Consider the following 14,014-nt stretch of genomic DNA (forward strand, 5'->3'; position numbering starts at 1 on the left):
TGAAATTGAATCTGATTTTGAGTGTGAATGTGAGGCTGAAATTCAATTCAAATATGAATGTGAATTTAAATTCAAATTTGATCGTGAATGTGAGCGTGAATTTCAATGTGAATTAGAATTTATAGCTTAAGCACAACAGTAAGTTCAATGATTTCCTTTCAAAGTGACATGGAACAACTAGTTTTATATTTAACTCTGGTAACTTTTTACTTGTTTTCCTTCAAATTCTCACAGCATATTGATAAATAATTCTGACAAATAATTCTGAGACGCTTGCTGTGTCAAGCAACAAAAGTAATTTGCTCTTATAGGAAAACAATCAAGTGTTTTTTTCCCTCTTACACCACAGCAATTTACCAATGCTTACAATTTTAGTTCTTAGTGAATGACGTGTACTTTTTATACATTTATAGTTACAGCTAATCTTGTGAAATGAACAAGTAACTATAAAAAAAAGCCTGGAGGAGTGAGTATAAAAGAGAAAAAAAAGGTGTTAGAATGAAAGGCAAGAGAGCGAGAGAGACGCTAAATAAAAGGACAGAATAGGAAGTGAAAGGATGAGCATTTTCAAGAGCAAGATGGAGAGTATTTCAAAAGGGAGAAAAGGAAAGAGAAGGTGTAAAAGATGACGCATCAGAAAAGATGAAGTATCAAATAGACAGACAGACAGACAGACAGACAGACAGACAGACAGACAGACAGATAGATAGATAGATAGATAGATAGATAGATAGATAGATAGATAGAATATGGTTGCATAAAAGATAGCAGCAGAGAGACAGAGAGGAACTTGCTGGACTGGACTGAGTCCCTCTGGGTAAAGAAAAAAGTGTAGAGAGGGAGATATTAGAAAAAGGAGAGAGAGAACTCTGTCAGAGTGATTGTTCTGCCATGCGGAAAGGTGACACACAGACGTGTGAGAAGGCCCTCTAGAGATGGAGAGAGAGAGAAAGAGAGCCAGAGAATGAATACGAGAGTGTGAGACACAGTCGGAGGTGGAGGAAGGGGGAAGCACACACAGTCTGTTGACTTTTGGGGACGGGGATGCCAGCTCAGGAGTCTGTGCATGCGACTTACAGGAAATGACTCAACGATAAGTTAAAAATAAATCAAAAGGGCACTGATATGAAGCCAAAATGACTTGCTTAAGGCAAAGAATGAGCCTCGTAAGACAAAACGAATGAAAGGACATCTGACTCTCTTTCCACTCAAGTGCACATGTTGATAAATCCAAATTATGATTAATTTATGGAAACGTCCCCACTGTGGGGTTTATCTTATCTTATCTTATCTTATCTTATCTTATCTTATCTTATCTTATCTTATCTTATCTTATCTTATCTTATCTTATCTTATCTTATTAGAGATGATTTACATGTAGACAACGCCCATAAAACTCCATAAAAGGTAACACTCCAGGAGAGCTGAATATAAGCAAAATCTCACCCACTGAAAAGCATCAGACTCCTGTTATAGGGCGCCATTACTTATGTCCTAAATGCATCTCTTATTTATTTTCATTTTATGCATATTTTTGGATTGCTAACACCAGTGCGCGAGCTCAGGAAGACACGTGACAGGGTGGTGTGTAATGTGACGTGATATTCTGGGCCTGATGGGAAACTGAGAAAACGCTCCTATGAAAAATTTCCGAATAAATCTGTTCGTATGTGGCTTAATAAATTACGCCGACTGATCCAAAGAGCTGAAAAGTCAAATATAAGTGAAATAAAATGACAATCATCGATTACGCGAGTTCATTTTGTACCTTAAAATCAATATGAACTTCATAAAATGTGTTTTATATGTGACTGAAGCATTTTTTAAAAATGAAATGAAATTTTGTTTATTTTTAATGAATTTTTAGGATAAAATTCTAGATACATTTCTATGTGTTTTTCTAATATCTATTTTCTTTCACAATTTAATATTCGGTATAGATTTTCAAAGTCAATCTACTGTACCCAATAAACTTTATTCACATAAAAATAAGTGAGATTTAAATTTAAATTTTATTCACTTTTTGAAAACTAAGCATTATGAAAACATATAAGCTTTATAACCCTTAAACTGCTACCAAAGTGCTGACACTGGAGACTCCTTCCCTAAATGTTAAATAAACATCTCCTTAAGAGATGAAATACATAAAAAACATGTTTTATAAATGTGGTTATTGTTAGATTTAGATTTCGAACTAAGCTGTGTGTGTGTAAGTTTTTGTTAGTGAAAAACTGCCATCGAATTGTCAAGTGTGAGACTAAAAACTATTAATTGCGAATAATGCAATACCGGCAGGTTTAATTCCAGTCATGTGTAGGGGCCAAGCAAGGCCTGTAAGGTTGCTTGAACGCAGAGTTTTGATCGTGTTTACAGCTTACACTCACACACACACACACATATACACACATACTGTATACACAGCATGTTAACGCAACAGGGCCAAGAGTACAGAATACGAATGCTATAATTCTGTATAATTCTCTTTGTATGACCGGCAGGCCGGCCGAGTCTGATGCGATTATTCCAAAAAAATATTAATAATTAAAAATCTCACAGCTAGAAAAAAGATAGAGAGAGAGAGGGAGGAAGAATAAAAGCACTGTATAAGTATGAGTGTGAGGGGCAAAAGAGAAAGAGAGAGAATGAGAGGTGAAGTGAACAAAAGGAAGAGAGAGAGAGAGAGAGAGAGAGAGAGAGAGAGAGAGTATGAAAGCATGATTTAACAAATACTGCTTCCTCTGCTTTCCTGTGCTCGTCTGTCTCGTCCCTCGGTAGCAGCATCCCACACACACACACACACACACACACACACACTGGCCGCATTTAGAGCAGGAAAAATCCACCGTTTCCTCCACTCTCCTCCTTAGAGAACAGAGACGTGGACATGGACAATAGAGAAAGGAAACAGAGAGAGAGAGAGAGAGAGAGAGAGAGAAAGAGAAGAGAGGGAGGATGACACAGCAATTGTGTGACAGAGGGAGAAAGAAGGAAGAGACAGCAAAAGAAATTAAGCATGCTTTGAGGCAATGAAAAAGGAAAGGGCTAGACAGAGAGGCCAACAATGCGCTGGGAACGAAGCGTGATGGAGATGTGTGTGTGTGTGTGTGTGTGTGTGCGAGATGAAAGAGAGAGCGAAGTGAAAGCCAGACGTACAAAACAAAGAATATTCATGAAGTCTAGTAGGGGTGGAATACATTTTCATGATATATGATATGTATCACAATATTTAGCTTTGCAAAGGAAATGCATGCTCTAGGGTAAAACATTCTAAAAAAAAAAAAAGATTTCTATTTAATATCTACACTTTAGACTGAACACAGACACCACTTGCCACTTTAATAGGAACACCTGTATCCCAGTTCAAGCATGCAGTTATCCAAGAACAGGAATCTGAGGCAACAGTGGCCACTGAAATCATATTCATAGTGGATCAATCCGGTATGGGACAAAAAACAAAAGAACATTGTCCAGTTTTGGTGTCTAGTGTAGCCTCATGTTCTTTCAAGGTCTAGCTGCATGTTCTAAGATGCTTTTCTGCTCAGCAGCACGGTTGTAAAGAGTGCTCATTTGTGTTAACATAGTCTTCCTTACATCTCGGAGATTTCCGTGTGGTTCTGACGCTTGCTGGATGTTTGTTGTTTTTTTGCAGCATGCTGTAGAGACTGCATCCCAGAGCAGCCTTTTTCTGATTTGGTGCACCCCAATGGCACAGTACCAGTATAAAATCATCCAATTGCTCACTCATAACCTTCAGCACCTTCAGTAGGTTCAACTACTGTATAATTGAGCAGAAGTAATGGCACCCTTTCATTTTATCTTACCTTTGAGAATGAAGTGAAGAATATTGTTTATTATTTTATAGAGCACACATTATTATGCCTGGATATAAAGCTACACACATACATTTTACTTCCAAACAAGCCCACACTGTACTAAAACTGAGACTAAACCCTTGTGTATCATTCAATATAACATTTTTTTTTGGTGGGATTGGTACATCAGCTCAATTGGATATTACTATTATACTGCATGTGATCATTTCCATTGCATATTTGTTGATTCATTCATTCGTTCTAATATGTTAACGACCATATAATAAATTAATTTTAAATGTGTTGTTATTTAACCAAGAAATTGGAGAATCGTTGATTTGGTGATGCTTGATGGAAAAAAAAGTGTCAGTGCATTGTAACAGTAAGGCAGTAAGTTTTCCATCATGAGGATTTTTGGTTTCTTGGCAACATAACAAGCTGTGTGTTTTTCTTATTAACTTCTAGCTTTAAAAAAGGAGGTTAGTGAGGGGAAAAAGTATTTATAGCTCCTATAACAAGCAATTATACAAAATACCTGGTTTCGCATACACCTTACAACATCATTAACAATAAACGGATAAAAGGCCATTTTCTGATGAATAAAAAAAAAAAAAGATCATTGGCTAATTGCTGTGGTATCAGAGGAATAAATCACTTTGGGATGTGGTGTATTTAGAAACATAATGAACCTCAAGATCTTTGGTGGATTTTATACGCTAGTGAGTAAATGAATTCTTCCATTCCAGCTGTAGTGGAAAATGTGTTAAAATGATTGCACACTTGCAACAGAGAGAGACAGAAATGAAGTTAAAAAAAAGAAAAGAAAAAAGTATTCATTTAAAAGAGATTAAGTATTCATTTAAAAGAGATCCTGAACAGAAAATAAAATATTCGAAGAATGAATCGTAAGAAAGCATATATATGAGGAAGATATTCATTCAGTGATAAGCCAGAAATAAGTGCGTGTGAGAAAAAAAAGATGAGCAAGAACATGCGCATACACCCCCCCACACACACACACACACAGAGAGAGAGAGAGACAGAGACAGAGACAGAGAGAAAGAGAGAGATCCTGAATCCAGCACCACGGACAGCACCTATCGATCGCTTCCCAGCACACATCACCACAACTTTCACAAATTGCTATTGAGAAGTGACCTGTAATGCAATTACTGCCCAATCCGGGGCAGAAGTGGCCATCAATAATTAAAAGGCGGCCGAGTCGCGGCTCGCTGTCCCGCTTTTATTCCTGTGTTGTTATCCACACGTGCGCCAGCCTCGGCTACCAAGCTGTTGCGCCGGCGGGCCTGGAATAAGATTTGCGAAAATATGTCTTTCAATAAAACCAATCATGGCGGACGAATGCCCGCTGCTGCCGAGTTTATTATTCCAGTAGAATATGTCTCCCACAGTACGCCAGGCCACAGCGGCGCAATATTAACCGTCAACAAATCACAGAGCCCAACTGTCGTCTGCGCACCGCTGCCGGCGTTATTAGCAGTTCTATCATCTGCCTGTTGTCTCAGTCGCTCCTGAGAGCATGCGGTGCTTAAACCGAGTCAGCATCGCGATGCCATTGTGTAAAGTTTGTTTATCCCTCGACCACCGTGCTGGCTGTCGCTTCTTTCACCGTGGAGGCAGAATATTACTCTGAGAGAAAAGGACTGACAATCCAGAGAGCAGGCTGACAGCAGTTCATTTTCTGTAATTAGCAATTTATTAAGATTTCCACTTTATTAGGAACACCTGTACACCTGCGCATCGAATCAGACAACCATAAAAACACCATAAGGTCAAGATCTTCATTTATTATCAAACATCAGAATGATCTAAATTGATATTTTCTTTGGTGATGATGTTATCATGCAAAAGCTGTGATGCTTTTGGATTTATAATAAATAGCACCGCTAATAAATATATATATATATATATATATATTTCACTCTGCAGCAGAATGAAAAGGAATCCACTTGAGGAAATAAAACAGTCTGCTTTTCCTTACATATGATTGAATACAACAAAGAAAGTGTGTGCGTCAGAGACAGGAAGTGCAAAAAGAGTTTCACTGTCTGTAAGTTTGAGGCGCAGTTCATCCACCCGGTCCTTTCCCTTCTCCCTCTTTTGCTCGGAGAACAAGTTCATATTGACCACGGCGGTGACTTATTGAAAGAGCTGCCATGAAAGTGGGTTGCACAGTCAATCAATGGCATGGATTTCTGGGTCGGAGTATTATCTCACACAATCGGCCAACAGTGAGCGAGCGAGTGAGAGAGAGAGAGAGAGAGAGAGAGAGAGAGTGAGAGAGAAGGAATTGAAATGTGATGGGCTCTTGTGTTCTCTCCCCCTTTTTTCCTCCCTCCATCATTCTCACTTTCTCTGCCGCATGCGTGTGGCATGTGACATGTGGTAATGCATTTCTATATGAGGTCAGAAATCATGCATCGATCCGCTGCCTTTATCCCACCCACTGCTTCTGAGTCACTCATCACCAGATTTCTGCTTGAATAATATTTTCATGACACTGACGGAGCGTGTGTGTTTTGGCTTTCCGGCATACACACGTGTGTTGTTGTTGTTCTAGGTAATTACATGACTCGGATAGCAAACAGCAGGCACGTGACTCAGTGGTGACTAGGTTTTATATGACTATTCATGCGGCATGTGCATGCATTGATAAAAACAGACTGAGACAGAAAGCTGTGTTATAGGATCCTGTGCCAAAATCAATATGGTTTGGAGGTCCTGGACGCACCCCGCATTACACCTGTGCAGCGGTGGCTCATCCAAAGGGGCAGGTTGGGCAGAGCACCATTATTCAGTAATTATCAGCTGTTCAACAAGTCTTAATCTTCATAAAGTCTTCATTCACATCTCACTTAGATAGTGTGTTCAGGACCCATTTCTATCCATGCACCTAGAAGTCAAAAATGGGAACTTCAAAAGCACTAACAGAGGCCCATAAGGACAGGAATCACGCTGCTCCATACTCGTCGTACTTGTTTTACTACACATCATCTTGTACTTTACTAGGTATTAGGACAGAAAAATGGGGAGTATGGAGATCGTTACTGTGATTCAGATTTTGAGTCTCACTAATTCTGATTTAAATTTTCACTGTGATTCAAGTTTTGATTCTCAAAGTGATTCTGAGTCTCACTGTGATTCTCCTTCTCATATTGACTGGAATTCTCACTGTGATTCTGACTCTCAAACTGGTTTGGATTCTCATTTTTCTTCCTATTTTGATTCAGATTCTCAAACTGATTCAGAGTCTCATGGTGATTCTGATTCTCATTGTGACTCTGATTCTCAGACTGATTCTGATTCTCACTGTGATTCTGATTCTCAGTTTGATTCTGAATCTCGTTGTGAATCCGATTCTCAATTTGATTCTGATTCTCACTGTGATTCGGATTCTGGTTTGATTCTGATTCTCAATGTAATTCTGTTCGGATTGTGACTTGTGATTTCTCTTTCTCGTTCCGATTCTCCTTGTGATTCAGATTTTGATTCATGACGCATTACAATCTCGTGTTATTTACACACTCTTCTCTGCCCCTCTTGTCTTTTGCAGCTCTGAGCTCCTGGAATGGACTAAATCAAATGAGGCCAATTGAAATGATTATTATTTTTTTTTTATCCAACTGAAAGAGGTGGTTAATCCATTTAATGATCCGTTAAATAGAAGGATAATCGACATGTAAACTTTTGGATCTAATTACTTGCAGATTACAGTCTGAATCTGTGCGTGCAATTCTGGCTACAGTGATGACTCTGATTATTGAAAACACGATTTATTTGTCGCAATGTTTCGGCCCATTTAAGAACAAAATAGGGTTTTCTGTGCTTATCAGTTTATAATATTATGACGCTGATTTTCTTTCACACGGGTAAAGCGCATAGAGTGCTAAAGTGCATGCTCATTTGAAGTTAAAGAATTCAGAATTAATGTTAGAAAAACAATAGGCATTGTATAAATTCATAAATATAGACATAAATATAAACTGCCTATTGTCTGAATTTATTCCTACTGACCAAACCCTTTGCTGGAAGTCTTTATCGTGTTGTTTAGCCATTATTATTCGTCTGGAACTGTAAAATAAGCGTACAGTGATTTTCTTTTGCACTCGACACACCGTTTGAACTTTATGTCTTTTATGTTCCTGTCTGTCGGATGACAATAAAACTGAAAGAACAGAAGAGGATCAGAAGCATTGCGTAAAAGGCAGGCTGAAGCGAGCGGCACCATTGGTTGTGTTTGGGTCAATGTATCATTAGCTTGAGGCTAGCGTTAGCGTTCGGTCTGCACTCCCCCTTCCTGTCTCTCTCCTTCTCGCCTGCTCTCACAGCTTCAGGCTGACAGCAGCTCGGGCTGGTGCACATCATCAGACCTTTCGAACATAAAAAACAACTTTCCTAAAAATCTATCAAGACGTCAAGTGAACTGGAAAAAAGAGCGAGTGAGACAGAGAGAGAGGAAAAGAGAGAGGAGAGAGAGCGAGTAAGTAGAAAAGAGAGAGAAAGCTAGGAAGAGTGAGTATAAAAAAAGGGTGTAAGAACAGAAGGAAAAAGAGAGAGAGAGGCTAAAGGAGGGAGAGAGAGAATAGAGAAAAAGTGAAAGGGTGAGTTTTGAAGAATGAGAAAGATAAAGGATAAAAAAAAAGCTGAAAATAAAGGCTCATACATCTAGAAAGATAGATAGATAGATAGATAGATAGATAGACAGACAGACAGACAGACAGATAGATAGATAGATAGATAGATAGATAGATAGATAGATAGATAGATAGATAGATAGATAGATAGATAGATAGATAGATAGATAGATAGATAAAAACAGAGTATATTTGAAAGACAGAAAGAAAGAGTAATAAAGGAAAAGAAAAAAGAAATAGATAAAGAGAGTATAAACAGAGATGATGATAGTATTAAAGAGAGAGAGAGAGAGGTCTCCAGGGAGGAAGGTGAAGAGAGTATAAAAGAAGAGAAAGAAAAAAGAGAAAGAGAGAGAAAGTAATTGGGAGGAAGGTGACATGACAGAGAGTGAAAGATAAAGAGAGCGAGAGAAAGAAGGTATAAAAGAGGGATAAAGGTATCAGGGGTAAGAAGAGACAGAGAGGGAAAGAGTGAGAGAGTATAAATGGCAGGTCATAGATAAAGAGAGGAAGAGAGAGAGGAAGAGAATGAAATAGGGATACCCATGAGAGAGTAAGGTAGATGAAAGGTATAGAGAGAGAGAGAGAGAGAGAGAGAGAGAGAGAGAGAGAGAGAGAGAGAGAGATGGACAAAGAGAAGTCTCAAAGGGATAGAGATATATAGAAAGAGGGGGTGTAAAAGAGAGAGGGAGAGATGGTAATAGAGAGGACAGGGGACAGGACAGGGAGAGAAAAGGGTTATAAAAGAGAGATGATACAGTATAAAGGAGGAAGAAAGGTATCTTGGGAGAAAGAGAAAAAGTAAGCGAGAGAGTAAAATGGAAGAATGACAGAAATGCGTGAGAGTCCCAGACGGATAGAGATTCCGATTGATTTTTGTTTATTTATTTACAGTAATGTTTAGCTTGGTCTTCGATTTCTTTTTGAAGTCAGGCTTCATCCCAAAATGGATTCTTGCTTTCTTTGCTCGGTCCCTAAATACTGTATTAAGATGTTTCAGGAGTACAAGCTATGTAGTGCCCTCCATGCATAATATTAGCACACGTTTGTTTGTGTGAGTGCTCCCATTAAATAACAAACTTGATGTGTCTTGTGTTCAGTAGGTCAACCTGTATGAGAGACATGCAGTAGTGAGAAAGATACAGAGAGAGACACACAGCAGTGAGAGAAATATGCAGCAGCAAGAGAGACACACAGCTATAAGAGAGACACAGGGAGAGACCCAGAGCAGTGAGAGAAATATGCAGAAGTGAAAGAGAGACCCAGTGAGAGAGACACAGTAGTGAGAGAGACACACAGGTAGAGACACACAGTAGTGAGAGAAATATGCAGAAGTAAGAGAGAGACACACAGCAGTGAGAGAGACACACAGGGAGAAACATGCAGCAGTGAGACACACAGGGAGAGACACCAAGCGGTGAGAGTGACACCCAGAGAGAGAGAGACACAATGGTGATAGAGACACACAGGATGAGACCCAGTGCAGTGAAAGAGATACAGAGAATTAAGAGAGACACACAGGGAGAGACAGATAAATTTACATTAAATTTACATTACATTACAGTTAAAAAAGAGACACACAGAAATACGAGAGACACACGGGAAGAGATACACTGCCGTGAGAGAGACACATAGAAGAGAGACACACAGGGAGAGACATGTAGGGAGACAGTAAGGGAGACAGACTGCACTGAGAGACACACACAGAAGTAAGAGAGACCTGCAGGGAGAGACACACAGCAGTAAGGGAGACACTGCAGTGAGAGAGACACACAGAAATAAGAGAGACAAACAGGGAGAGTCACACAGCAGTCAGGGAGACACAGAGGGAGAGTGACACAGCAATGAGAGAGACATGAAACTGTAAGAGAGAGTCAGCAGTGAGAGACATGAATCAGTTAGAGAGAGACAGCAGTGAGAGAGACACAAGCAGCAGTGAGAGAGATGTGGATCAGTGAGAGAGAGACAGCAGTGAGATGGACATGAATCAGTGAGAAAGAGAAACAGCAGTGAGAGAGACATGAATCAGTGAGTGAGAGAGACAGCAGTGAGAGAGACACAAGCAGCTGTGAGATAGAGACAGTAGTGAGAGAGAGATGTGTCTTTGCCTTAATAAACATGGAGGAGTGAACAGAACCTACAGAATGACACTATATCATTTTTAGCCATTTATAGCCACACCCTATCTCGTGGAACGCAAGTTGACACTCCAGAAATGATAACATTAAAAACGGGATAAATCATTTAAGTTAAACGTGTCCGAGTCGTGCTGCTCTAGAAAATGAATCAACACTTAAGCAATCGCTCTCTCGTCAAGGTTTGTTTAACAGTAATGCCTGTCCCGCCAAGTTGGTTTTGTTCACTTAGCGCTCGCAAAAATGAGCCTGCGTCGAGCCTCTGACTGCTAATTAGCGTTCCGTTTTAAACGATAGCCGAGTACCGACTTCGATTAAAGACATTGGCGGCGGCTGACTCTACATTTCCGCCGCTCTGTGTCCTCATAATGAGACGGGGGTTCGGATCAGCAGGACTTACACATCAGCGGAACAGCCATTAACGTCAAACCACAGAATGGTCATGTTACACTCGTTCATTTGGACAGGAAGGGGGGGGGTATACAGCATGCAGTGTGTGTATCTAAGTACGCTCTTGAGATACTCGACAGATTTAAGTCAAATTTCTCTGCTTACTTTCTAGATTCTGTACAATTATGTAGCATGGTCCATACTAACCCCAATTAGCTTCATAGAGTTATTATCGCACCTGGAAAATAGGGCATTTGGGAAAGTAATCATGCTGCCCCATGATCTATAGCACAGTTAATAACATGGTTGCCACATTCATGGTTTTTATGCTAAATTGGCTAGCCCATGGCCAAGCTGATCCCAGGTCCCCGTTTACCTCTTAGTTTCAAGTTCCAAGTGTATTGTCATGTGTATAAAGAGTGCATCTATAAACAATGAAATGCTTGTGATACAGTTCTACACCCCCCCCCCCCCCACACACACAAAATAACTAATTAGATAAATCTGTAACTGCTAAAAGTTATGATCATAATAAGTAAAAAATGCAACAACAAATTTGAATAGATGGCCACAGGGGCAGGATTCACGCTGCCCCATGCTCATTCTAAACATCTATGTATTATAAACATCTGGTTTTGTTTACCTGGGATTGATCTGAACAAATTTCTGCATTTCAAAATGCCGCATTTCTCAAAGTGATGATCAGAAATATTGCATTCTAAGAGAATTAGACGAGGAGACGGAAAGAGGGATTATGGAATGGATCATTTCAGAAATGCATGCCTAAAAAAAATGAAAAAGTATGCCCCCTTTTTCGAATGCGCAATTTTTCAGGGCTAGATGTAGCTCTTTTATGTGCTTTTTGACATGAGCGGGTGATTTTTGCTTAAACCTGGCAACCCTGGTTAATGTAATGGGAAACCTGCTGTATGGAACCCAGCTGAACAAAGAGATTTGAGAGGTGCAAAAAGATGTCGTTCCTGTAGCTGTTAATCCAGACTAGAACAAAGAAAGTGTCTGTGGTGTGTGTGTGAGACAGCGTGTGTGTGTGTGTGTGCGAGATGAGGAAAGGAAGTAGCGCCCAAAGCGGAGTGACTTCCCTTCTTCTGTCTCGCTCTCTGTCTCTGCTCTGCATCTACGTCATAATCACTCGCATCAGAGATGTACAGCTCGATACGGCGACTGGCGACCTCCCTGGAGGCTTCATTAAAACAGAGCACACCAAACTGAACCGAACCGAGCGAGAGCTGACAGAGACACATCAAATCACGCACACACTCGTGCTCTTTCTCACACACACGCAGCGGCAACAATATGTGAAGAGAGGCTTCTTTTGCTTCTTTTTATTCGGTAAATCATGTGTGCAGATAACACGTCGGCACACGCTCACTGTACTTTCGCACGCTAGCTATATATAAGAAGCTATGGAAAGTCAACGTCTGCTTGTACTGTGTGTGTGAGAAAGAGAGAGAGAGAGAGAGAGAGAGTGACAGAGTGAGAGATATTTGCATATTTGTGAGCATATTTGTGTAGTGTGTCTGTTTTGTGTATATATTCAAGTCCCTGTTGGCCACGGAAGTAAAAGTCCAGGACTTGGACCTGAACCAAAAGTCCAGGAGTCGGAGTTGGACCTGTACCAAAAGACAACTCAGTGTGTATCAGGCTTGTGTGTTTAGGATTTTAGGATGCGTGCTGTACACTATGTCACAGATTAGGGGTTAGAGGCGGAGTTTGATCGAGTCTGGGACTCCGCCTCTTGGACTTTAGCTTCTGCGGCAAGGACTGTCTCTATGCATTGGCTCGAGAAATAGGATGACCTACCCCTGGCAATGTCTTCTGCTCATGCAGGGCCGTCTGGGCTTTCAGTGCTGACTCTCTGGCACAGTATGTGAGAAAGGCACAGCCTGAGAAAGAGAGAGAGAGCGAGAGAGAGAGAAGGAGACATTCATTACATTACAGAAATAAGATGAAAGAACAGAAAAAAAGTTGTTCTAGAGCAAACCATCGTGCAAAACAACAGCAGAAAATGTACGTACGAGGGGGTTCTCTCGTAAATCTGATGGATGAGACAAGGGTGCAAACGTGCAGTCAACAAGCCGTCAGATATTCCGCCTGAATCGCGGTCTTGTTTTGACGTGTGTGTGTGTGTGTGGGTGTGTGTTTGGGAAAGAAAGTGAGAATGCATCTACTGCATGGGTTAGAGATGCAGAAAAAGGGATGACGGCAGAAAGGAACGACAGGGTGAGTGACAGAGAGCTGCTGTCTATTCCTCTGACAACTCAGGAGTGTCCATATGTTCAGTTCCTCTTAATCCTCACTTCGCACCTGCATCACGTGCATGTTTGTGTGCGTTTGTGTGTGCGTGTTTTGCTTAAGAAGAGCATGCACTTTGCTACATCCCAAAAATGCTAATTCTCCTCACCTCACATATGCTTGGTATCTCTCCAAAAAAAAAAAACCAACAAGTTTGTCCTTGCTGTAAAAAAAAAAAAGAGAAAACAAAAAAGAGGTCCCCCTAAGGGAAGCATCTGAGTGTGTGTGTGTGTGTCTGTGGGTGAAGAAAAAAAAAGTACAATTAGCATGCCATTTGTAAATGAAATGGGTAAATATGACTACACGAAATCTGTTTTAATTGCTAATATTTATAAAATGCTAATGTTTATGCTAATTCGGGTTTTAATACCAAACACACAGTAGATTAATTCTGGGGAAAAAAAAAAAATCAATCTTCCTGGGACGGTTTACCTTCGTGTACTGTTTATTACCTAGTAATGGATGTCCCGTAGACCCATACCATCTGTTCCGATCTTATATAAGTACGATAATACGGTTATATTAAAGTGTGCAATATATCTATCCTTCATCGTAGGTGTTAGGGGAAGAAAAAAACAAAACACGGTGTAGGTGTTTGATTCTTAGATTGTGTCTGGGGATCGAATCCTGTTCAGAAACTTTGCTTAATAAGCATGCGATGTGTTTTCGTTTCTATAGTAACAGATAAAAACGTGAAGGAGTATGGAAG

At 40.2% G+C, this 14,014-nt stretch overlaps 1 protein-coding gene across 12 annotated transcripts in view; it reads right to left on the reverse strand.

Moving 5' to 3' along the window:
- celf4 (CUGBP, Elav-like family member 4) overlaps window positions 1–14,014 on the reverse strand; it is a 91,065-nt gene that overhangs the window by 51,407 nt on the left and 25,644 nt on the right. For all 12 annotated transcript variants that reach the window (XM_058415247.1, XM_058415242.1, XM_058415246.1 and 9 more), the window contains exon 2: window positions 12,814–12,896. In XM_058415247.1, coding sequence (XP_058271230.1) covers window positions 12,814–12,896 — 83 coding nt within the window. The remainder of the gene's footprint in view (window positions 1–12,813; window positions 12,897–14,014) is intronic.

The sequence above is a fragment of the Hemibagrus wyckioides genome, linkage group LG18, assembly GCF_019097595.1.
Source record: "Hemibagrus wyckioides isolate EC202008001 linkage group LG18, SWU_Hwy_1.0, whole genome shotgun sequence".
In the NCBI taxonomy this organism is placed as follows: domain Eukaryota; kingdom Metazoa; phylum Chordata; class Actinopteri; order Siluriformes; family Bagridae; genus Hemibagrus; species Hemibagrus wyckioides.